The 25,916-nt window shown below is 47.3% G+C and overlaps 1 protein-coding gene across 3 annotated transcripts; it reads right to left on the reverse strand.

Annotated features, from left to right (window-relative positions):
* Positions 1-774: 774 nt before the first annotated feature.
* uso1 (USO1 vesicle transport factor) lies at positions 775-24,605 on the reverse strand. 3 transcript variants are annotated; one of them, XM_080533927.1, is made up of 25 exons: positions 24,387-24,605; positions 23,223-23,309; positions 21,189-21,253; positions 20,864-20,940; positions 20,422-20,433; positions 18,705-18,805; positions 18,147-18,249; positions 17,694-17,749; positions 16,997-17,117; positions 15,700-15,878; positions 14,784-14,924; positions 14,599-14,687; positions 14,181-14,335; positions 13,675-13,880; positions 9,884-9,994; positions 9,494-9,612; positions 8,309-8,490; positions 7,701-7,822; positions 7,298-7,436; positions 5,518-5,693; positions 5,176-5,238; positions 4,603-4,701; positions 4,025-4,129; positions 3,388-3,585; positions 775-2,794 (listed from the first exon to the last, which is right to left on the reverse strand). In XM_080533927.1, the coding sequence occupies exons 1-25, from the start codon at positions 24,450-24,452 to the stop codon at positions 2,702-2,704; spliced, it is 2,865 nt and encodes a 954-aa protein (XP_080390053.1). In that variant the 5' UTR covers positions 24,453-24,605; the 3' UTR covers positions 775-2,701. The 3 variants fall into 3 exon arrangements, with proteins under 3 accessions (XP_080390053.1, XP_080390052.1, XP_080390054.1); XM_080533926.1 differs by having other exon boundaries at positions 4,603-4,704; XM_080533928.1 differs by lacking the exon at positions 20,422-20,433 and having other exon boundaries at positions 4,603-4,704.
* Positions 24,606-25,916: the final 1,311 nt, after the last annotated feature.

Here is a 25,916-nt window from a genome sequence, read left to right on the forward strand (position 1 = left end):
GTGTGTGTGTGTGTGTGTGTGTGTGTGTGTGTGTGTGTATACGGCCATATATGGCAGAGACGGTGTTACTTGTACCCGTGAGTCTTGTCCTGTTGTATGTGAAAGACATTGTCCATGTCTGTTTGTGGATGCATCCCATCTGTGCCTTCAGCATTTGTGTCCCTGTATACTTGTTTCTATGTGGACATAAATAAATGATTAAAATGTGTGTGTGTGTGTGTGTGTGTGTGTGTGGGGAGAGTGAGTGGAGTGAGAGAGAGAGAGAGAGAGAGAGAGAGAGAGAGAGAGAGAGAGAGAGAGAGAGAGAGAGAGAGATCTGAGCGAGAGTGTGTGTGCATACAGAAGACCCAACCCTTAAAACCTATGGGGTGGAAAGCCAGGCAGGGATTGAGTGTGTGTGTGTGTGTGTGTGTGTGTGTGTGGCAACAGGGCACAGTTGTGTGGAAACATTGCACCAAGGGGTTTCCAGAGGAGAGAGGAGCAGACTGTGGTTCACCATCAAACAGGTGAGGACCTCTGTGTGTACCTACATACCTACATACCTACTGACATCCCCCACAACTCTGAGGTCTAAGGGTTGAAACACTCTGACTGGTTGGGTTTGGCTGGAAGTCTTATCACATGACCTGATAACTTGATTAGGGTGTGGCACCCAGCTCACATGAACGTCTGTTCATAAATATTCTAAATCAAAACAACAACTGACTTCTCTATTGGGAGTCTAGCGTCTTATCTCTTAGCATCTTATCAAAGAAACAAACCAGGAAACATTAGTGTTGTTAATCAAACTGAAACTTTATGCACATTATGAGACCAGACACAAAAATGGCACTATTGCAATTGTGGTCTCAATCTCGATTTCATTGTAATTATGCGTTAGAAAGCAAAACAAATGACAACAGAAGCTCAATGTTGCAGAACCTTAACTTAAGGGTTAAAGTAAAACAAGAATACTCAATGTGACGACCCCTGTGTTTATCCAGTCGTGTGATGGACATTTCATATCGTCGCCCAATACTTATTAAATAGCATTAAAATATTAAAATAGCATTTCTCCTAGCCTGACAGTTATAAAAGCTCTTCACACTAGAACTGTGACATTCATTAGAGCTCTACAGTGTAAAATCCTTTTTTCTTTTTCTTTACATCTCTTGCCTCAAACATCGAAAGCTACAAAGCAGAACTCCTAATGGTTGAGATATCTTATATCGATAAAAACTGTCAGTCTTTCCCAATAATCTCTCCCCAAAAAACTAAAACGTTCACCTAAACGCAACATTATGTTTACAACCAAGCAAAAATATGAGGAAACTTAATATAACAAACTATAACAGGCAGAAACTAGCAACATGGCTTTGCCGGTCTAATTTTTTATTCTACATTTAAGGAATCCCACGACCTCTTTTAGTAAATAATAACAGCGTAATGTAATAATGAGATGAGATTGAATTGAAAAATAATGTTCCTCTTTTTAGTACAGATAAGCTGTATTCAGGCTCAACAGTAAGTATTCCTACAAGTGCACAGATTCATAGATTATTTTATTTATTTATTTCAATGTGGCTCATAAATGGATAAGTTACACAAAATCAAACAGAGAGAAGCTGAAACCAGAACTGGACAACAAGTTGCAAAAATATCTTCGTATTTTTTACATTTGTTTTCTATTGGTGAACTTTGCAGCATATTGTGGAGAGTGGTAGCCGTCTAACTGAAACAGAACATTTTTTGAAACGTTCAGAACTGAACAGATGCTGAGTGTGTGTGTACACATGAGTGTGTGTGTACACAGAAACATGGAGAATTGAAGGACACCAAGGACCCACTGTATCTCTACAAGGCAAGAGAGATGGTCACTGGTCAGTCACATCAGAATGTCCAACCGAGCACGTCCCCTGGGTGTCAGTTTAAAAGGTGACCCCTGGCTGACTCCTATTCCAGTCATGAAACGTGAAAGGAACAATAACTAAACAGCTTAGATGACATTTGGGTGCGCTTGGGGAGGACAAGGCATGCCTCCACGCCTCCCGTGAGGCCGAGTGCAGTCTAGCAGGGCATTATGGGAAGGCTGGCGGCCGAACGGAGGAGAAGAGGGGGGGGGGGGGGGTCTCCCTTGCGGTTACCGAAGGTGCGTCCAGTAGCTGAGTTAACCCCCCTTTTGCCTTCAAGAATGAGTTCTTATGAGTTCTTCAGAGTGCTGACGTGTGTGTGTGGTGTGTGTGTGTGTGTGTGTGTGTGTGTGTGTGTGTGTTGCACGAAAAATAATCTGCCCTAGTGGAATAAACTGCATATAATGACGCTACAGTAGAACACGAGGCTTGAAATGCATGAGTGTATCCTGGAAGTTGTGTGGTAGAAAAATAGCCGAGGGAGATGAGTGAATGCGCTGAGAAAAGACGTCACTGCGTTGGCGCGACGACACGCCGTACAGCAGGCAGCAGTTGAGGAGGCGACTCTTCTGTCTGCGTCACCTCCCATCTGGGAATAAAATCTACATATCGTTAAAATGGATGACGTGGGTGGGGGGGGGGGGGTAGTTAAAGAAATAGGAAGGTAGCATAAAGGTGGCGGACAAGAGAGAAACCGCTTCAAGACCAGTCCTACGGTCCTACAGTAAGTTCTTCTGTTTCTCCACTAGTGTATTAGGACATTCCAACAATGTCTTTCCATCTCTTTTTTTCTTCCGTCTCTCTCACACCGTCTAGTCTTCGTTTTCGTCATCCTCCTCCTCCTCGTCATCGTCCTCGTCATCATCCGATTGGTCCCGCGCGTCCAGGTCGTCGTCCTCTTCGATCTGTGAGGAGAGGTCTTAAGTGATTAACACACACACATACACTATGAACACTGCAATAATGTGTGTGTGTGTGTGTGCGTGTGTGTGTGTGTGTGTGTGTGTGTAGAGCTGCAGGATGCTGTGATGGGTCTTGGCCCAGTAAGGGCCACATTCTCAATAGGGTACACACAAGTACGGCTAGCTGGTTAGGACACAATTCATGTCCTCGTTCTGCGACCACCAGAAACAGCACAAGTACAACTTGAGGGCTTTTTAACAAAACGTCAAAACAAAGAATGTGTTTGACTTGACAGTATCTGGTCAACTCAGAACTAGATTTACCAGTCAGACCCTCCACTCTATCCACCTCCACTAAAACCATGACGTTAAAGGGATAGTTCACCCAAATTACAAAACCACACGTCAGTTTTTGTAAAAAAAAGAAAAGAAAAGAAAAGTCAGTTAAATAAACTTATTTAATAATAAAATTATCTGCCAGATAAACCGAATCAAAATGTGGTTTGAAGTCGATCCGTTAGACTCCCTTTCAGGGTCCGATTTCTCTTTAATAATATGGGTGAAGTATCCCTTTTAAAAAAGGCTGTGTTTCCTACCGGCTCCCCCAGGCCTTTGAGCCTCTGCTTCAGGCTGTGGATCTTCTGGTCCTGGTCGGCCAGCAGCATGAGCAGGTCGTCCTGCTCCTTCTTGGACTCCTGGCTCTTCTCCTCCTGCAAGATGGCCGCAGTGCTCTGGGCCGACGCCAGCTGCTGCTCCAGGCCTGCCCTGCCCTCCGACAGGCCCCGCGCCTCCTCCTGGGGAGGGAGGGAGGGAGGGGGGAGGAAGGGGGAGAGAGAGAGAGGGAGGGAGGAGGAGAGAGGGAGATGGAAGAGGGGGAGAGAGAGGGAGGGAGAGGGGGGGGGGGAGGGAGGGAGGGAGATGGAAGGGGGGGAGAGGGGAAGAGAGAGAGAGAGAGAGAGAGACGTGGCATCGTTATGTTGCGAAATGGAACGTCATGAACCTGACATTTGCACTGGATGTCAGGTCAGAGCCACGGAATATTAATAGCCATTTTAATTCATTAATAATTGAGCAGTCTCAAAAAGTCAGTCAGTCGCTGCCTGAAGGTGTCGATCAATTATGGAACGATACATCACAGTGGCTAGTACGAAGACGGAGACCTGCTGCTCTGTGGGTGAGCGAGGGTGAGGAGAGGGTGAGTGAGTTAGGGGTGAAGGTGAGACAGGAACACACCTTGAGTCTCTGTGTGTCTGTGGTCTGGGCCGCCAGCCTGCTCTCCAGCTCTGCTACCTGAGCTGCATCTGCTGAGCTGTCACTGGGGGGGCCCGGGGCTGACGACTGAGAGAGAGGGGGAGGGAGGGAGGGGGGGAGAGGGGGAGAGAGAGAGAGAGAGAGAGAGAGAGTCACCTGTCTGTACCAAGTGTACTGATCCTTATCTTCTGGCCAAAACACACAGAGGCAGCTTCTACGTTTGTTTTGCGCCCAGTCTCTGAAACAGCCTTTAGAAAAACTGTAAAATGCTTTAGTCCCTATGGTCCTTACTGGTTCTCTGATTTCACAGTTCTAAACTCTGGTTCTCTGCTTTCACAGTTCTAAACTCCCATGACTGTTACTCTCATGTTCCTCATTATTATGTTTCATCTCATTGTCTTGGATTGCTGTTATTCATATTCCTGTTGCACATTTTGTTGAATCTGTCTATGAAATATGCTCTATAAATAAAGTTTGATTAGATCAGATTAGAAATATATATATATTTTTATTTTATTTTTTAAACTTCAACTTTACTGCAGTAAAGTGACTGTCCTTACCACGGCCTCTGCTCTTGAGATGAGCTCCTGTCTCTCTGTCTGCAGCTGACTGATCTCTGCAGACTGGGCCTGGACCTGACCCCTCAGCCCCTCCAACTCCTGCTGCAGGACCACAGGACACAACCAAACACCACTGATTAAAACACTGTTACATTAACACAATGTCATCACCACCACTGATTAAAACACTGTTACATTAACACAATGTCATCACCACCACTGATTAAAACACTGTTACATTAACACAACGTCATCACCACCACTGACTAAAACACTGTTACATTAACACAATATCATCACCACCACTGATTCCAGACACATTGTCCTGTTATGCTTGTCTGATGACGGCTCAGGACACTGAAACATTATTATTTTATTTTTTTATCCGAGCTCAGAAATAGAAAACAAAACCCTGTCCTTTTTCTAACTGAGAGAGTTCCACGCCTCTTCAAACAAACATGGATGGACACGGTCACGTGAACAGGGAAGTGTCACTGGTGCTGATCGTAGACGCTGGCTGTGTTCTGACACACTGAGCCCAGCAGGGGGGTCAGAGGTCAGAGGTGGTCTTACCCTCAGCTGCTCTGTGTTGTCACACGCTCCTGTTCCCACGGCTGCTGTCTGGGTCTCTGACCTCTGGAAGACACAACCACCATGGAGACCGTTGTTATATACATTTATAAAAAAACAGAATCACATACGCGTGCTCTCTCACTCACACACACACTCTCACTCACTCTCAGTCAGTCACTCACACACACACTCACTCTCACACTCACTCTCACACTCACTGTTACACTCACTCTCACACTCACTCTCACACTCACTCTCACACTCACTCTCACACTCTCTCACACTCTCTCACACTCTCACACACACTCAGTCACTCACACTCTCACACACTCAGTCACTCACCAGGGTGTTAATGAGCGTGTCCTTGTCGCTGAGCTGCGTCAGGCAGAGTGTGTGTTGTCTGCGCATCTCCTCCACCTGCTCCCTGAGCTGCCCCAGCTCCTCCGTCTGCAGCCCATTGACCTGAGGCCCCTCCCCCCCCGCGCTGGCCACGCCCTGGGCCTGGCTACTGTCCTTACCTGGGGGGCCACACACACACACAAACACACACACACAGACACACACACACACACACACACACACACACACACACACACACAGACACAGACACAAACAGAAACAAAGACACAATATCAGTCATACATCATCATATCAACATACTGATGACGTTTCCCCTGTCACACCTGTGACTGGATCCTTGTATTCTTTATTTGACTGTGTTTACTGTTATTTACTGTTAGTGCTTATACACTCACTGGGAACTTTACTAGGACCACAATACTAATACTGGGTAGGGCAGCCTCAATTCTTTGTGGCATTGATTCCACAAGACGTTGGAAACATTCTTTTGAGATCCTGGTCCATGATGACATGATTGCATCACGCAATTCAGATTTTTCAGGTGCAATATCAAGCTGTGAATCTCCCGTTCTACCACATCCCAAAGATGTTCTATTGGATTTTGATGCGGTGACTATAGGCCACTGATGAACACTAAACTCATTGTCATGTTCATGAATCCAGTTTGAGACAACTTTTGCTTTGTGACATGGTGCATTATCATGCTGGAAGTAGCCATTAGAAGACAGGTACATTGTGGCCATGAAGGGATGCACATGGTCAGCAACGATACTCAAATAGGCTGTGGCATTCAAGCGATGATAAATTGGTATTAACAGACCCAAAGTGGGCCAAGAAAACATTCCCCACACCATCACACCACCTCCAGCTTGGACTGTTGTCACAAGGCAGGTTGCCTCCATGGATTCATGCTGTTAGCACCAAATTCTGACCCTACCATCTGTGTGCCTCAGCAGAAATCGAGATTCATCAGGCCAGGCTAGGTTTTTCCAGTCTTCAACTGTCCAGTTCTGGTGAGCCCGTGCCCACGCTAACTGAAGTGGAACCGACGTGGCCTTCTTCTGCTGTAGCCCATCTGAGACGCTGTTCTGCTCACCACAGTTGTACAGAGTGGTTATCTGAGTATGTCTGTCAGCTCCAACCAGTCTGGCCGTTCTCCTCTGACCTCTCTAATCAACGAGGCGTTTCCGTCCGCAGAACTGCCGCTTACTGGATGTTTTTGGTTTGTTGTACCATTCTGAGTAAACTCTAGAGACTGTTGTATGTGAAACTCCCAGGAGATCAGCAGTTTTAGAAACACTCAAACCAGCCCGTCTGGCACCAACAATCGTGCCACGGTCAAAATCACTGAGATCACATTTTTTTCCCCCATTCTGATGGTTGATGTGAACCTTACCTGAAGCTGCTGGCCCCTGTATCTGCAGGGTTTTATGCATTGAGCTTCTGCCACAATATTGGCTGATTAGATAATTGTATGAATGAGAAGGTGTATAGGTGTTTGAAATAAAGTGCAGTATATTTCTTTACATTTTAAACTGATTACACTGTATTGTTGATGTTGATTCACGTTGTAGAGCTGGTCTGCCTTAAGCATTTCGCTGCATTGTATACTTGTATATGATGCAATGACAAATAAACTTGAACGTGTGTGTGTGTCTCAATATAGAGAAGTGCATCGCAAAACAGTTCAAATCACTCAAGATGGGACTAGGCATAACCAGATGAGAGTGCAGGTTTGAGTGGCAGGTTGGAGGTCACCCACCTAGCTTTAGCTTGAGGATGTTGTACTGGTCTTTGTGCTGCTGGATCTGCTGCACCTGCTGTGTGATGGTGGTCTGCATCTGTTCACCGTGAGACGACATGGTGGCGTGCTGCTCCTTCAGCTCGTTGATCTGGAGGTCCTGTTGGGGAGGACGGACACACACACACACACACACACACACACACACACACACACAGACACAGACACAGACACAGACACAGACACAGACACACGGACACGGAGACACGGACACACGGACACACACACAAACCTTTTAGAGATGGGAACTCGATGTGAAACACTGAATGTCCAAATAAGAATGACTATGTGTGTGTGTGTGTGTGTGTGTGTGTGTGTGTGTGTGTGCAGTGTGTGTGCAGTGTGTCTGACGGGCATGTTGTACCTGTTCTCTGATCAGCTCTTTGTACTGGGTGACGATGCTGTCGTGCTGCTCCAGGGTCTTTTTCACCTCCTCCTCCTTCTTCTCTTCCTCGCTCGACTTGTGGACCGCTTTCGTGATTACGCCTGCGGAGAGATACACACACACACCGTGGTCAAAAACACATCAGTAACACACGGTCACGTTGCAGGCCTCTGTATCGCCAACGCACGTGGCCGCCCGTGAAACACCCAACGTTAAACAGCTACGCCGTCGAAAAGCTTCAGTCATTTGATAGAAATAATTATTTCTTAATGATAGATTTTTGTTTTCGCTGAATAAATTGACTTTGAAAAATCAGTGTGACAGGTGAATTTTCATAACCCTTTTCACTCCAATAATTGTACCGCCAATATCTGTGGAGGGCACTGTATATACACACTGTGTGTGTATGTATGTATGTATGTATGTATGTATGTATGAATATAAATATAAATGTATATAAATAAATATAAAAGAGTGGGACTGCCCCACTACAAAAAATAGTTATGCATATGAGGTATCTTATGTAAGGTGAACCATTATAAGTGACCGTGTTGCGGTTGAGTTTAGCTTAGTTTCAGTCCACTGACCCTCCAGGTCCTTGACCAGCTTGGTGAACTCGTGGTCAAACAGCATCTGTTCTGGGGAGGGGAAGACGGGCTGGGGCTTCTGGGCCGCGCGGGAGTACAGCTCGTGTTTGGTGATGAAGCCCAGCTTCTCCACAAAGTTCTCCTTCCCGATGCGCTTCTCAATCAGCTGCTTCAACTTCTCTCTGGTGGAGGAGGGGGGGGGAAGGTGACAGGGTTGAGGTTAGGGATGAGGGTTGAGGGGGGAAGGTGACAGGGTTGGGGTTAGGGTTGTACTTCGGTGCAGACACTTCCACACACATTCTGGATGAATTTGAACTGATATTTCAAGAGAGGTGGGTGCATTTAGATATAGTAGTAGTAGTAGTAGTAGTAGTAGTAGTAGTAGTAGTAGTAGTAGTAGTATAGTAGTATAGTAGTAGTAGTAGTAGTAGTAGTAGTAGTAGTAGTAGTAGTAGTAGCAGTAGTAGTAGCAGTAGTAGCAGTAGTAGTAGCAGTAGTAGCAGCAGCAGCAGCAGCAGTAGTAGTGGTAGTAGTAGTAGGCTAGTAGTAGTAGTAACAGTTGTAGTAGTATAGTAGTAGTAGTAGTAGCAGTTGTAGTAGTATAGTAGTAGTAGTAGCAGTAGTAGTAGTAGTATAGTAGTAGTAGTATAGTAGTAGTAGTAGTAGTAGTAATAGTAATAGTAATAGTAATAGTAATAGTAATAGTAATAGTAATAGTAGTAGTAGTAGTAGTAGTAGTAGTAGTAGTAGTAGTAGTAGTAGTAGTAGTAGTAGTAGTAGTAGTAGTAGTAGTAGTAGTAGTAGTAGTAGTAGTAGTAGTAGTAGTAGTAGTAGTAGTAGTAGTAGTAGTAGTAGTAGTAGTAGTAGTAGTAGTAGTAGTAGTAGTAGTAGTAGTAGTAGTAGTAGTAGTAGTAGTAGTAGTAGTAGTAGTAGTAGTAGTAGTAGTAGTAGTAGTAGTAGTAGTAGTAGTAGTAGTAGTAGTAGTAGTAGTAGTAGTAGTAGTAGTAGTAGTAGTAGTAGTAGTAGTAGTAGTAGTAGTAGTAGTAGTAGTAGTAGTAGTAGTAGTAGTAGTAGTAGTAGTAGTAGTAGTAGTAGTAGTAGTAGTAGTAGTAGTAGTAGTAGTAGTAGTAGTAGTAGTAGTAGTAGTAGTAGTAGTAGTAGTAGTAGTAGCAGCAGTGTCCATACTTGGTGTAGTTCTCCAGGGAGTTGTCATTATAGTAGATACAGATGCCCAGGAGGAGTGCACACAGGCCCTGCACCAGCCTCTCATCCTCCCCAAGGTTCTCAGAGATCTGGCCTGTCAGCTACAGGGGGTCACGGGGGTCAAGGTGTCAAATCAACACAAAAAAGGGCCTATCCTGAGCTTACATGCAATTTCAAGAGTAAATGTGTTGATAGCAAACAGAATGTACTGTAGCCAGGGCGCCAGTCTGTTTCAACCTTAGACCTTTTTAAACGTTTTATTATTTTGCTGAAATAACAAATAACAGAGACAAATAGTCATCTGATACATTTCTGATTTCTTCCTGTACATCAGTGAGATGTCAGAGTGATGTTGAGGTTGTTAAAGGATACGAAGGGCACGTTCTCCTGGTTGTGCAGGAAGTGTGTGACGGCGATGGGACAGTTGTTGATCCAGGTACACAGGAGCATGAGGAGACCCACCCTGGTCTGCACTTTACTGCCCTGTGGACCACACGCACACACACACACGCACGCACGCACGCACGCACACACACACGCACGCACGCCCATGGGCACACATGCACGCACACACGCACGCACGCACGCAGACACCATAGTCACGTTAACACACACTCTGACCAATGTTGCAGGAATGTCTGAGGGTAACGTGTTCCAGAGCCTAATGAGCTGGGGAACCAGGAGAAACCTTCAGACATTCAGATGACCCCCCCCCCCCCCCCCATGTGGGCTTTACTCCTGAACCCCAGAACATCCTGAACCCCAGAACATCCTGACCTGAGATCACTAGAACTGTCCCACCTCACGGGTGATGAGATATGCGTTTTCTTTCCTCAGAAAGGCAACCGACTCTGGACAGGAGGAAAAGTGTTCATCGTTCTGTAGGACTGGTTCATCTGCTTGTTTGAATAAACAGATGAGTCACCTGCCGCTCAGCCTCAGTGGAACACATGTGATTTAATCCTGACAAATAAGAACATGGCCAACAAAATGGATGTTTCTGATCAACGTTAAACGGGTTTGGTAATAGCAACAAACTGATTACGCACACATGTAGGACTTGAGAAAAAACTAATTGGTAAAATAAAGCAAATAGCGAGCGATTCATTTTGTTGGCACATTTGACACATTTTACTTTTCCCATGTAAATTTGCGGAGGGTCATACAACGACATTGTACGTGACCGTCGTCCCCACGAGAGGTGAGGTCTAGACAGTCCCACAGCAAATCCATGTTATAATCACAGGAAATCCAACATCCACAATGTTATCAAAGTTGAACTAGTACCACGTCAATGACACACCATTAGTAGTTAATACGGTTATTAAAAGAAACGGCACAAAAACACAAAAAGATCGGACTAAACATGACCATATAAGGTTAGGTCAACCATGCAATGATCTTAATAAGGTGATCTGGGTTCAGACCCCCTAAAACACACTGCAGTCAGGCTAACAAAATAAAAACCCCTTCAGGGCCTTAAAGTCTGCCATATCACTAAACTAAATGATGAAAATCTTAAGCAGCTTAGCTAAACTGGTGATAGAACATAAGATTATAAGATGACAATGTTTCAGTTGCAAATGGAAAACACACTTTAGCACATTTTGACATCTTTAGGGGTTCATGTCTATTATCTTACACACATTAAATAGCTAAGCTGTAATGCCAAAGCATAGCATAGCTATGATTGTTTAGTTTTTTGTCTCATGACATGCAAAGCTAGCTTCAGTAAAGTGCTTGTTTTGTCTTGGCAACCACAAGAGAAAAGGTACGATGACCTTTTCTGCCTGAGCTAGACCATAATAATCAAGTGTCCATGGGGTGACATAACGAAATCCATGAGTTGTCATGGAAACAAATTGGGAGGACAGGATGAGAGGGATTTATGATATAATCTCTGACAAGGAATAATGTCCTCTTAATCACTTGGACCTGACACGATTCCATTGAGGAAATAAGGTTGCAGAATCCAATACGATTGGTCAAATAAAATCAATGTATTCAAAATCATCTCATTCCAACATGTTCTGTTAAATGTTACTTTTTAAAATGTTTTTGTTCTTTTTTCCAAAAGCTCTGTTGAGGACAGGATGATATGTAAACTCAAACAGGAAATTATGATGTCACAATAGTTTGTGTCTGGCATTGTGACATCCTCCCACATCAATGCAGTGGACCTAAAATAGCAGATTTGACCCTTTTAAGTAAAGACATGGAGCTGAATGCCCCGTGATGTCAGAGGAAGCCCCTTCAGAGTGTCCCTGAACACTCGACTTCTCAACATATTTCTAATAAAAGAAGAACAATCGGAAAAGCATGACGTAGTCATGTGCAATTGTGGGGTCACTTGGGTCAATTGGATGTATTTCAGGGAGATTTCAATGCAGACCTCTCTCGTATTGTGAGATAATGAAGGGAGGGAGGGGGGTCGGAAATAAAAATAGGGCTCATTGCAGAATGGAGGTGGATATGAGCTAATATCATAACTAAATCAGCATAGCATATGACTATCAGATCAGATGATAAAGGAATCACCTTTTCAGATTTGGTCTCCAAGGGTGGACGTAATGCAAAAACAGAAAACATATTTGGGAGAGGGGGGAACAAAGGAAACAAAAGTGATCACAAATATTAATCAGAGAATTTGTTGTTGTTGCTGTTGTTATCGTGTCATTTATTCTTGTGCCCCTGTGATAGTGCTGCCACCTAGAGGACAGGAGGAGAAACACCAGTTGTGATGATATAAATCCCTCTCGCAACAACAGAACTAGGGAGGAACCAGGCGGTGGTGAACTCTGCAGCGGCCGCATCCTTCCAGAACAGAACAGAACAGAACAGAACAGAACAGAACACGCCCCCATAGAACACAGTGAGGGGTCAAGGGTCAAAGCAGGGGACTGATGGGAGTCGGGAGTTGGGGAGGGAGGGGTCAGTAGTAGGGGCCAGATAGAACTCAACGAAAACGGGTGAGGTAGAAAGGAGGGAGAGAGGGAGGGAAGGGGGGAGCGAGGGAGAGAAGGAGGGATTGAACGGTAACAAGGGAAGCCAAAAAAAACCCAACTCAAGGAACAAGGAGAGGAGTAGCACCCTGCTGCTGATGCCAAGCCAAACCATGACAGGTGCTGCCCACACCGGTACTACTCACCCGCCGGTTGATCTTATCGCCCTGCGGAACCACAACAACATGACAACTGTTCAACTGCACACACACACACACACACAACACACACACACACACACACACTGTCATACACACACAGAAATGTGACCGCTCCCAGCTCAGCAATGACACAGGTTGGTGAGAGAAAAACAATAAGAAATACAGATCTGAGAAGCGGAGGTGAAGTCACATGATAAGAGCTATTGTAATCATCCTAGATGTCATATATTTCTTAAGAAAATCGTTCTGCGGAGAGAAGCTTTATTTCAGAACCACAGCCATCTTTTGTACCGTCATCTTCACACCTGTTTTACAGGACTTGCTACGATTTCTGCGAGCTACGCCTACGACGGACGTAGCCTGTTAGCTAGTGTACCCCCCCTGCTACCCCTCCCCCGGAGGAAACAGTACGTGTGGCGTTGACGTGGCCTAGCCTATTACACTATGGATGTTAGCCTGTTAGTCTATTGACGTTAGCCTGTTACCCTATGGATGTTAGCCTGTTAGTCTATTGACGTTAGCCTGTTTGCGAGTGTACTATTCCCCCCCACCCCCAACCGAGGAAACAGTACATGTTATGTGGTGTTGAAGTGGCCTAGCCTATTGATGTTAGCCTGTTAGCCTATTGATGTTAGCCTATTGATTACCTGTGAGCCTATCAACATTAACCTGTGAGCATTTACATTTACATTTTTGTCATTTAGCAGACGCCTTATTCCAAAGCGACTTACAATCATAAGTGAGTGAGCCTATAAAATAGTGAGCCTATCGACGTTAGCCTGTTAGCCTATCAACGTTAGCCTGTGAGCCTATCGACGTTAGCCTGTGAGCCTATCGACGTTAGCCTGTGAGCCTATCGACGTTAGCCTGTGAGCCTATCGACGTTAGCCTGTGAGCCTATCGACGTTAACCTGTGAGCCTATCGACATTAGTCTGTGAGCCTATCGACGTTAGCCTGTGAGCCTATCGACGTTAGCCTGTTAGCGTCCCTGCTGCGTACCTGGGAGAGGATGTTGGTGCACTGCTGCAGCAGGGAGACGGGGGGCTTGCCCAGGCTGGTGGCCAGCTGCACCCGGAGCAGCTGCTCCTTCTGGGTCAGGTTGTCCTGCAGGGCGTGGGCCAGGGCCACCGCCGCGCACCAGTTAGACAGGGAGTCCGCCGAGAACAGGCCTCCGCACAGCAGCTGGCCCGCAGAGATGGAGTTGGCTGGGGGAGAGAAGGGGAGAGATAGGGGGAGGGATGACTATCAAGGTGAGATGGCTTGGGAGAGAGGAGAGGGATGATGATCACGGTGAGTTGGCTAGGGAGAGAGGAGAGGAGTGGAGTGATGGGATGATTATCAAGGTGAGATGGCTTGGGAGAGAAGGAGAGGAGAGGAGAGGAGGGATGATTATCAAGGTGAGATGGCTTGGGAGAGAGGAGAGGAGAGAAGTGGAGGGATGACTATCAAGGTGAGTTGGCTGGGGAGAGAGGGGAGGGATAACTATGGAGGATGATGTAACCCACCATCGATGGTGGAGGGCAGCAGCGTGGAGACGATCTCCCCCTGGCCCTTCTGGTTCTTGTAGAGGAAGCACTGGAAGCAGTAGAGCACCGCGCAGCGCAGCAGGAAGGGCTGCCTCTCGTTCACCATGGACATGAGCAGCACCACGATGGCAGGCCTGGGGGGGGGGGGGGGGGGGTCGAGATCAGAGAGATGGGGGGGTTTAGAGAGGAGGAGGGTCACTCTGCGGCTCTCTAGCTCAGACCCATGTGACCCAATGCCCGCCTGATGACCCAGTGTTTTGGACACGCAACATTAGTTCCCGGCGCATATGGGCGTTTTTTTACGAGAGTGTGTGTGAGAGTGAGACGAATCTGGTATGATGTAAGTAAGTGACCCGTGACTGAACCATCTGTCTCGATCGAGCTCTCTGTGACTCACCTAGGGGGGTTGGAGGGGGCGTTGACGGACGCAAAGTAGTCCTGGTTGATCTGTGAGCCTCGGATGACTTCCGATACAGTGTTGATGGTCTGGAGGGAGGGAGAATAAATAAATGAATAATAAAGCAGGGCTAGGCCAAGCTAGGTTAGGCTAGGCTAGGCTAGGCTAGGCTAGGCTTCCGTTACCTCAGTGAGGATGTCTGCGGGCACGCCAGTGGCCATGAGGATGGTGCAGAGCTGCTGGAGCAGGCCGCACTGGTACATGGACTTCTGGCAGCTGCTGGTGGCTCCGGGGGAGTTGACGGGGGACACCATGACTCGCACCAGCTGGGACGGAGAGAGGGGACGGACGGACGAGGGAGGAAGGGACAAGGGAACAAGGGAAACAGTTAGTATACTGTTTCTAAGAAAACCACACTCTTCTTTACAAGCCCTCATGCTCCTGACCACACAGCAAACAGACCCTCGTACACACTGTACGACATACAGGGTATATACACAAACAAGAGTCTCAAAAGCCGCGACGCAGGCAGGACACTACGTCGAAACGTTGGGATTACGGACGACACGATATTTTCACTTTCACTATTCCGCTACCCCAGTGGAGGCTGGGGGGAAGGAGAAACCTGGAGGACCGGCTCGTGGTTAAGCCTGGAAAGCGAGTGAGGAATGTTGTTTGACACCATTCCTCAGTCCGTTTGTTACAATAGCCCCTGTACCTCCGCCGGCCTCCACTCTCTCGGCTCTGAAGCACTTTCTCCCTGTCTGCAGCGTGCACACACCCCCCCCTCAGAGGGTAATAGAATGTGACGGTAAGTGCTTCCCGTCAGACAACTGCCAGTGTCTCCCACAGGATTTAACGGAGACTGTGGCGGGTTGACCGCGTATTTTTTTCCAAAAGAGACTGTGGCAGGTGTGTGAAATGGACGCTAGTGGAGAAAATTGCAACGCCCTCGCTTCGGCTTTTCCGCGAACCTGCCTAGTACACTTTACAGGAGCAAACTAAAAGAAGAAAACCTGCTAAAAAATACTTTCGGTTTAGTCTCGTCTCTGCATGGGAAACACGGACTGTGTGTGCCACGGCCTCCCCCTCCTACTGTACCTGCAGCATGAGGTGGAGGTTGGTGACCTTCTGGGCGGACCAGCCGGCGTTGTCGTCGCCCACCTCGAACCACGGCTTCATCTTCTGGATGTAGGAGCCCTCCTTGAAGAAGTTCTGGTTGGAGCTGTTGGTCTTCAGCAGGTTGACGAGGAGCAGGAGGCAGTCCTCCACTACAATACCTGAGGAGGGGAGGAGAGAGGAGAGGAGGGGAGAGGAGGGGAGAGGAGAGGAGAGGAGAGGAGAGGAGGGGAGAGGAGAGAGGAGGGGAGAGGAGAGGAGGGGAGAGGAGAGGAGAGGAGAGGTGAGGAGAGGTGAGGAGAGGAGAGGAGAGGAGGGGAGAGGAGGGGAGAGGGGAGGAGAGGAGGGGAGAGGAGGGGAGAGGGGAGGAGAGGTGAGGAAAGGAGAGGAGAGGAGAGGGGAGGAGAAGAGAGGAGAAGAGAGGAGAGGAGGAGAGGGGAGGAGAGGAGGGGAGAGGAGAGGAGGAGAGGAGAGCAGAGGGGAGGAGGAGAGAAGAGGAGAGGAGAGGAGGGCGTTGGTCAAAAACATATTTTTTAAAATATTTCTCTAACACAATACCAGCAGATCATATAACTATCATATACTAAATTCGGACTTTAATTGCTTATATCAGGAGTGCAAACCTGGTGATGGCCCCCCAAAAATTATATTGTCAATGTGCGGCACTCAGGCTCTGGTGGGCAGGAACGGGAGTGGGAAGGGAGGGAGGGAGGGGGTGCTAGCGGTAGCAAGGCCGGCGGGAGGCCAGCGATCGACAGCTACATCGATACTATAGACATATTACATGGGCCTACAGTAAATACATTAAACATTCAAAGACGCCCCCGGAATATCAACAATTCAGAAAGACGTAGACCCCCCCCAGATCTACACAATTCACGTGGATGACCTAACTTGAGGTAAAAAAAACTGTGACAAGTTTGCACCCCTGTCGATGCCACAGGATGTGTGAGAGAGTAATAATAATAATAATAATAATAATAATACATTAGACTTATAATAGCGCTTTTCTAGACACTCAAAGACGCTTTACAAACTGAAAAGGTTGAGTAGTAATAATAAAAAGAAACAAAAAAGAAAGTATAGGGGCCTAATTAAGGTAGTGCTGGGGACACATGGGAAGGGGAGGGGGAGAGGGTTAACTGGTGAAGGCAAGCTTGAAGAGGTGGGTTTTGAGGGCCTGTTGAAATGTTGGGAGGGTGTACTATATCTGGACTATATCTATATCTATATCTACTATATCTGGACTATATCTATATCTACTATATCTGAACCGTACCTCCGTCACTGCTGCCTTCCTCTGTGATGATGTCTAGCAGCCGCTCGAAAGCGTTCTCGAATGCCACTATCTTCTGGATGGCCGCGTTGCCTTTGGTGAGCTGCTGCAGCAGCAGCAGACCCTGAGGGGACCAGATGGAGAGCCACGTTTCATCTAAAGTAACATGACGTCAAAAGTCCGAACCGTAAAGGCAGGCTAGTCTTGTTAAGTAGTCAACACTTAATCAGCCGTGAGGGGTCATTTGACCCCTGTGAGTGAAATACATGTTAGATCTTTGCACTCGATCAAATTTCAGGACCCTCCTTTCATGACTTTTCCTAGATATGTGCGTTCTACCACCCAGTATCCTTACATTTTCAAGCTATTTTGCAGTTTTTTGCTGTGTAGAATGCAGGCTAATTTACAAGCGGCCAACTAGTGGTCATTGTGTGTAAATAGCAGCTTAGCATTGAAAAAGAGGCAGCTCTTTTAGTAGGTAAAAAGGCATGGCTATTCTAGTGTTAAAATCACAAGTGTATTTGATAGGTGTGTGTGTTGAGTGTTCGGACATCAAGAGTATAGCAACCAGCTGGTGTTATAATGTCTTGTAATGACAAGACCGTTATGTGAGGATCACCAGGTGGTTCAGACGGGGCTTAGTCCAGCAGCCTACCACTACATATCAGCTTGAGTAACAGGAGTCAGTGTGAGGACTCACGTCGTTGCGGATCACTTCCCTAGAGTCCGCTAGTAGATCCATCAGTCTGGAGACACCTGCAGGAGCAGAAGGCCGTTAAGACACAGACTAGGTACAGCTACACACACCAGACACTCCCTCGCCACTCAGGTAAAGACTCAGCTAACGGTCAAGCATTCCGGGTTATCCTCTTAGGGGAGACAACGACACAACCACTTTTTTTGTTGTGTTTCTTGTAAAACCTCCTTCTTCCCCCATTTTTTAATACAGGTTGCTGAATTCACCTATTCCAAGAGCTTCTGCTTCAAACATAACAGGTCAAAAACAAGTCCCTGTGAGAAAGGGCAAGAAAGGGCAAGAAAGGGCAAGATAACTTTAGCAGCCAGATTTAAAAACCTTGAGCCGATTGTGTGTCAGCTGCTGTTGGTGGTGCTGGGGGGGGGGGGGGGGGTTGTAGGGAGGCGGGGGACTCACCCATAGGGCTGACCAGGATCACTCCCTGGAGCTGGGCACACTGGTTCTTCAACAGGGCCGTGAGCAGCTTCACCGCTGGCCACCGCACATGGAAATCAAACTCCTGACAGACGAGTGGACACACACACACACAGACACACACGGACACACACGGACACACACGGACAGCCCCACAGAGACAGACAGACAGACACACACACACAGTTTTAATACTGTCCATAATGCATAATAAAAACAACAGCCTATCAATGACAAAAGCAGTTGGGATAGGACTACAACACACACTCTAGGAGCAGGAAACAGTGCTGTCCTGTCGTCTTCTCTGACTGTTCCCGGTTTATGTTATGTGATTATGTGTCTTTTATGTTAAGGAACAGGAACCTGCTGCAAACCAGTTTTAACTGAGTCAGGCCAGTCTAACTGTAACACATTTCAACATCTCTAATGTTTTCCTGTATAATAAGAAATAAAGAGAGAAAGAAAGCACAGTTGAGATAAGTCCTCTGGCCTACATACGGGACACAGAGAGGACAAGGAGAGGGGTGAGACGCTTGGTACCTCTAGCATGGTCAGCAGCAGAGTCACGTTCTCAGAGTTCGATATGAACTTGTCAGTGAACTGGACGCCCAGGTCGTCCGCCTGCTTCTGGGCGTTCTCGTCTGCAAAAAGGAGGAGAAGGAGAGGTTTTAAAGACCCCTGTGTGGGCCACAGAGGACTGGGGGGGGGGGGGTACTTGTTCGGAGGGATCAGCCCGAGCACAGAGCAGCCCCCTGGACCACCTGATCTACACAGTCAACCTCCACCTCAGGAGTGACTGACTGGGGGATCGACTCGGTCCTGACATTGGAAAGACGAGTTGACATCCGTGCAGCGTGCAGGCTGAGTGCAGACTGATCCCCGGGAACAAGCCCAGGAAGGAGGAGGTGAAACTAAAGGGCAGAGATGACGGCTAAGGAGGGGGACACTACTGGACATGGGGAAGGGTCTATCCGAGAGGGTTGTAGTCACACCAGAAATGAGTAAGGGAAAGGGGGGGGGGGGGTCAACAAGGTACAGTATGAAGTCATTTGGGACGTGGGTGTGTAAGGGAGGGGGGGGGGGGGTAGAGTCACCAGGGCCAGTGAGGGGAACAGGAGCTGATAGAATGGTGTGAGAGAGCGTAGAGGCGGTGGGGGGGCATGCGTGAGCTGAAGTACTAAAAGCACACACGAGCCTAACGATGGGTCTAAAGTGGACGAAGCCATCCTCTACATTCACATCACATTCACATCCTTTATCAGATGCTTTTATCTAAAGCAACTTCCAATTAGAGAGTACAGGGACAGTCTCCCTGGAGCGACTTGGGGCTGAGTGCCTTACTCAAGGGCACACTAGTGGTGTTGTGTTCCCAGGTGGGATTTGCACTCATGACCTTCTGATCACCAGTCCAGCTCACTGTCCACTAGGGGCCCACCACTACCCCAGTTGCTAGGTCGGTATTCCTTTCATACGAAAGACGACGGAACGATGGAACACACTGTAGCACCACTGTTCATCGTAGCCCCACCCATCAACAGTACAACACCAATCAGAAGGTAGAGTCCCGTCAGAACAACCACAGGCGTTAAGGAAAGAAGCGACACCTTGCAGGGGACAGAGGCTGAGGTAGCAGGGGCGTTAGCCAAACATTCAGACAACCACCCAAAGCTCTATGACAGGACAGCAGTTCACCCACTCCAGCACCAGTGCGTTTTTAGTGAGGTTAGTCGACTAAGTAAGACCCCCCCAAGAGAGGGAGGGTCCTATGTGGCTACAGGCTACAGTACTGACCAGAACCAGAACCAGAACCAGACCCAGGCATGGTCTTATGCTTCCCTGAGACAGGGATAGGGGGCGCTGCATCTGTAGGTTAAGAGGGGGGGGGGGGGGGGGGACAGAGAATGAAGCCCCCCAGCCCAAAGCGCTAGCTTTCATTCTACACACTCAGAGAGAGAGTGTAGAACGAGACTCAATGGAACAAACTCAAAGCCAGTTAGACATGCCACGGCAGCAAAAAACTGAAATCAACAGATAAATGAAAAACATCAATAAATACATCAATATGGCGTCTAGCATCCATTGATGCTGCATTCCAGTCTGGCCATTTCAGATTAAAAGCACCACAGGAGGCAAGAAGGAGACAAAGGAGGTTTTTGCTTTCGGGCTTTTTCACTCAACAGAGGAGAGACATTGCTGAGAGTTAGAAAGAAAGCTTTCTAGTGGTAATGGGGGACATCATGCACAAACAAAGTTTTACCTTCGGATTCGTCTGTAGAGTTAAAACATGGAAGAGAAGAGAGAGAGAGAGAGAGAGAGAGAGAGAGAGAGAGAGAGAGAGAGAGAGAGAGAGAGAGAGAGAGAGAGAGAGAGAGAGAGAGACGAGAATCTTTAGAAAGCATTCAACATCAGTTGAGAGAGAGAGAGAGAGAGAGAGAGAGAGAGAGAGATGGGGGAGGTGTGTGTGTGTATGGAGGAGGACAGGGCCCAAATAAGATGGACATCCAATTGGCGGTAATTGAACACAATTAAACATGCTAGTAGCGGGCTTCACGTTGTCATTCAAAGGCACTTCTCCATAAGGAAGTGTCTTTAACATGCAGTTCAGAATAGAGGGTCAATAATGGCCACTATATGACAGAATAATTAATTATTGATGGTTTGGAAACAGTGAAATAAGATTTTTTTTAACATTCAAATACCTTGCTCCTCCTCCTCGTCATTACAGATGATGTTGTATAGGGTGTCCAACGCATAGCCCAGGATCTCAGAGTCTGAGCTGCAGACAGGAGAGAGAGAGAGACAGAACAAGCATCCATCACTGAGGTACTGACATATTAAGTACTTCAGTAATAGCAGAGCTCCATGCACAACACACAACTCTCAACCTGAACGCCCCATAGGGCAAGGGATAAGAGTAAAGCTCTTTATTAAATCATACTGACACACACACACACACACACACACACAACCACAAGGGCTCTCTCTCTCTCACACACACGCACGCACAAACACCAGTCCACATACCTGTCAGTTTGCAGGATATGAACCAAGTGATCCATTGACTGCGTGCCAACTTCGTAGCGATATTTCTACGTAAACAAACACATTATTTATTTATTTTTTATAAAATGATAGACATAATGAGATGCAAGCAAAAGATATAAAGAGTAAACACTAAGAATCTACATCAACATCTTATGAAGCAAGTAAGGAGAGTGGCACATCTAACAGCATTTAGCTAATCTACCCCTGAAGCTATCAGGTAGAGGTGGTGACCTAAAATATTAGTGAGCATACAGTACATCGAAAGAAAGGTCTTTGTGCACTTAGGGAAAAATAGGTACATTCCATCTGAGCGCAACATCTCAAATAACATTCTCTCTCTCTCAGCTCCTTCCCTGGAGACGGCACACCGCCTCGCACTTCTGGGTGGCTTCAGCATCCAGTCAGAGAAGCTTCACTCGTCCGGAGTACTTGATCATCTTCTCCTCTCCTTCCATCTTATCCCGTCCCACTCTCGTCCGACTCATAAGGCGGGCGTTCAGCTCGACCTTGTCTTCACCAGATCCTCCCGTACCTCCAACCTTACTGTTACCCCTCTTACAGTTTCTGATGATCATTTTGTATCCTTCTTCCGTCCACTCAATTCCACCCCCTCCCAGTCAGTCTCTACCCACACTGTAGTCTCTCGCCGCAACCTGCGTACCCTCTCCCCACCGCCCCGCTCTTCCTCTTAACCTCTAACGTCTTAATCTCTCTGGCCTCTGTTGAATCCTTCTCCTTCGACTCTTTCTGTCCACTGACCTCGAGGCCAGCACCACCCTCTCCACACGCTTCTTCTTGGCTGTCTGAAACCCTGCAAGCTTAGAATAGGGAATTAGGGCTCCGGACAGCTGAGAGGAAGTGGAGAAAAACCGGCCTCCCTAATGACCTAAAACCTTCTCTCTCTCTCTCTCTCTCTCCTCCTAAACATCAGCTGCTAAAGCTTCCTACTACTACCACTCCAAAATTCAATCCTCTGCCTCTAACCCAAGGAGATTGTTCTCCATACTCCTCAATCCACCTCCTGCCTTTGACTGCCTTTGACTTTGTCACTTACTTTGTAAAGAAAGTTGATGACATTAGCAGCTCCTTCTATTTACCTCTCGCCAACACTGCTACCCCCCCTCCCACTGCTACCCCCCCCCCCACTGCTACCCCCCCCCTCCCACTGCTACCCCCCCTCCCACTGCTACCCCCCCCACACACACACTGTTCCCCCCCCTCCCACACTGCTACCCCCCCCCCCCACACTGCTACCCCCCCTCCCACTGCTACCCCCCCCACTGCTACCCCCCCCACACACACACTGTTCCCCCCCCTCCCACACTGCTACCCCCCCCCCCCCACACTGCTACCACCCCCCCACACTGCTACCCCCCCCACTGCTACCCCCCCCCACACACACACTGCGCTACACTCGGCCCCTGGCTTATCAGCTCCTTCCCCCCTCTTCCCTGATGATATTCTAAAACTGCAACCACCTGCCCTCTTGATCCTCTCCCCTCCCCCCTTCTCCAATCCATTTTCAAAGACCTCCTTCCTTTCCTTACCGCCAAAGTAAATTCCACTCCATCCACAGGATCTGTCTCAGCTGCCTTTAGGACAGCCAGAGTCAAGCCTCTTCTCAAGAAACCAACTCGCGTCACTAGAGCGGGGTGGTGAACAACGGTGTCACTGCTCACAAGGTATTGGCCATCAGAACAGAACTTGTGTGTTCACAGTGCAGAGGAGAGTGGGGTTAAACTGTTCATGTGTTCACACGCATTCGCTATGGAGTTGCGAAGCACAGCGTGGGAGCGATGGTGTAACCTCCCAGGTCCATCTTTGTTTTACAAAATGTAAAGTCATAATGTGGAAGACGTGCATGGCGACAGAGCATCCATGTCATCACACTGCACCTGTCATTGTTCTCTAGAGAGCAGCACGTTAAAAATACCCCCCCCCCGAACGAAACATCACTAACATGAACACGTTAGCAACACCGTTGCTATGTAGACCTGTGGAGGCGTCTCCTACCTTAGAGAGGGACTTGAGGGCGCGGACGGCGTCCCTGCGGTCCTCCAGGAGGGTGGAGGACGCCGCTCGGTCACACAGCTTCTGGATCTGATGAGGCGAAACACAACGCAGGATTAAAACACCTCAACAACAGCCACTGACTAACACAGCCACTGACTAACTCACACACACACACACACACACACACACACACACACACACTTTTCAGTTAGTAAGTAAGGCCCTTGACATATCTTGCCCCTTTGTGTAAGTGCACATTTTCATTTTCTGAGTGAGTGAATTCAACAGACAGAGAAATGACTTCCAGACACGTTGTCCAGGACGCCCACCACTTATGCAATGCAACAGTGCCAAATGCATCAGTTTGGAACGGCATCTGAATAGCCAGCCTGTGACACTTATGTGTGTAGCATTCTGTGTCAAGGAAAGGGCCACATACATCCGTCTCTGTCAATCAGCCACTCCCCATTCTGCAAGCATGAGCGGAATGGCAACAGAAGTTCCCCATCCCATTTAGCCACTGCTGGAGCTGGTTTCTGCCAGGGGCAACTGGACTTACGACCCTACCCACTCTGTTGACAGTAATCGGGTGATCGCAAGGCATCAGTAATCGGGTGATCGCAAGGCATCATCTGAATCGAGGCGAAGGGGGGGATGGCTATCAAAGGAGAGGGGGGTTAATAAGATCCTGCTCAGTGACAACCGCTGTCCAACCGGACAAGCTTTTTTTTTTCTTCCCAAAAACGCTGACCTGGCTGGCTTAGTGGCGAGCTACATCCGTCCAATTGTTCTCCCGTGGTCCACCAAGGCTAGGATCACCAGCTAACCTCTCTCTCTGCTGCAGGGATGGATGGCTGCCGTGAATCACATACGACTCAATCACATATTATTGACACATTCTGTCACTCGGGTCACAGGCCTACACCTGTCTGACAGCCGCATGAGGAGTGGATCTGAACATGTGTCGTTAGCCTAGCTGTACACATCACTCTCACACACACAGGGTTGTGTGTCATTAGCTGTTAGCTAGCTAGCTAGCTAGCTCTCTATCTATATATCTGTCTATCTATCTATCTATCTCTCTATCTGTCTGTCTGTCTGTCCACACTGCTGAGACAGACAGACAGATAGAGAGATAGATAGATATGGTCTCTCTCTCCTCACCGTCTCCGCTCCGGTGGGCTGCGGCCCTGCGGGTTGTCCACCCATCACACCCCTGAAGAAATTCATCCTATTATTCGACGTCCTCTCGAAGCTTTGTTCGAAATTCCAACAGTCCTAAAGAAATGGTATTGTACCGAGGGGTTTTTAGCAGTTATGGGCCTTGTTTGGTAGAGTAAAAGATACAAGCGGCTCAGTGTTATTTTTTTTGAGACTGTACACAACCTCTTGGACCGACCCCGGAACTGGACTGACAGTACGAGGACGGCGCATGCGCGCAGACGTGGCGATACGTGGCTGATCAGAGGACAAGTGCTTTTTTTTAAAGGGCTAGGAGGTATGGAGGACCAAGTCTGTCAAAATTAACAATAAATATATAGATACATAAATGAATGTATGAATGAATACACACAGTATAACGAAATACATTTCTATATTTATTTATTCTTTTCCACATTCATTCTTTCTTTTCCACATTCATTTGCTAGGAGGAGGTGTATGTGTGTGTGCATTTCTATGCTAATTATTTCAAAATTCATTCACATCAACAGACAACTTAGATCGATCTGCAAATATTCTAAACAAATCATCAAATCATCATTCAAATCTAAATCATAAACATTGATGATGAGGTGTTACTACAATAATGCACCTGCAAGAAGTTTACAACCATGTGTGTGTGTGTGTGTGTGTGTGTGTGTGTGTGTGTGTGCACATTTGAATGAAAACTCTCAGCTGCTGTGATATCATTTCCATTCAGTTGTCTCTCTACAATAGGAACCAGCTTGAATAGTGAGAGGTGTTTAGTATGCAGCGCATGTAGTGTCTGAAAGCTTCCCAGGGGACCTATGCCCTTGGGGGCACATAAACACACACACACCCCACCTATTGTCTGATGTCAATTACACAGGGCAATTGTAACATGTCAATACAACTCTGCTGTATGAGTCATTCAGACACCAGAATAAACAATGAATGAATCAATGTGCACAAACATGAGATTAGTCAGAGAGTGCGGCGAGACAGACCCACTCCTGGTCTTAAAAGGCCCTCACACGGATCTCTGCACATTCTTCTGACGATGGCTCTCAGACTAACTGGAACTGCTGTCTTCTACCTCCTCCTTTCTCAACAGGTGTTCTCTGCAGGTAAGAGTCTTACCTTACGCTTGTATTCAACTATAGGGCTTTTAACCCATTATGAGAATTCTTTGACCTGGAAAATAATAATATGATACATTGTGCAACATCCATACGAAAGATGAGAGAAGTAGACCCAGAAACAACATTATTATGGGGCGTCAGCAGTACTCAAGTTGTAAAAGAAAATCAGGTGGTGGATTGTATCATATGGGGACAATTTTAGCATCCCCACAGCGTCAGTGAACTTCAGTGTCAGTGACTTGGTAAAAATGTCATTGCATGTGTGCGTGCCCCCCTCGCCCACAGTATTTTACTCAATATGCGCAAAACTAAATGTTGAAATAGCAGTAATACCACGTTTATTGATAAAATGACATATGGGATGGAAAGG

Source organism: Nansenia antarctica (genome assembly GCF_963989245.1).
Source record: "Nansenia antarctica genome assembly, chromosome: 6".
NCBI classification, from domain to species: domain Eukaryota; kingdom Metazoa; phylum Chordata; class Actinopteri; order Argentiniformes; family Microstomatidae; genus Nansenia; species Nansenia antarctica.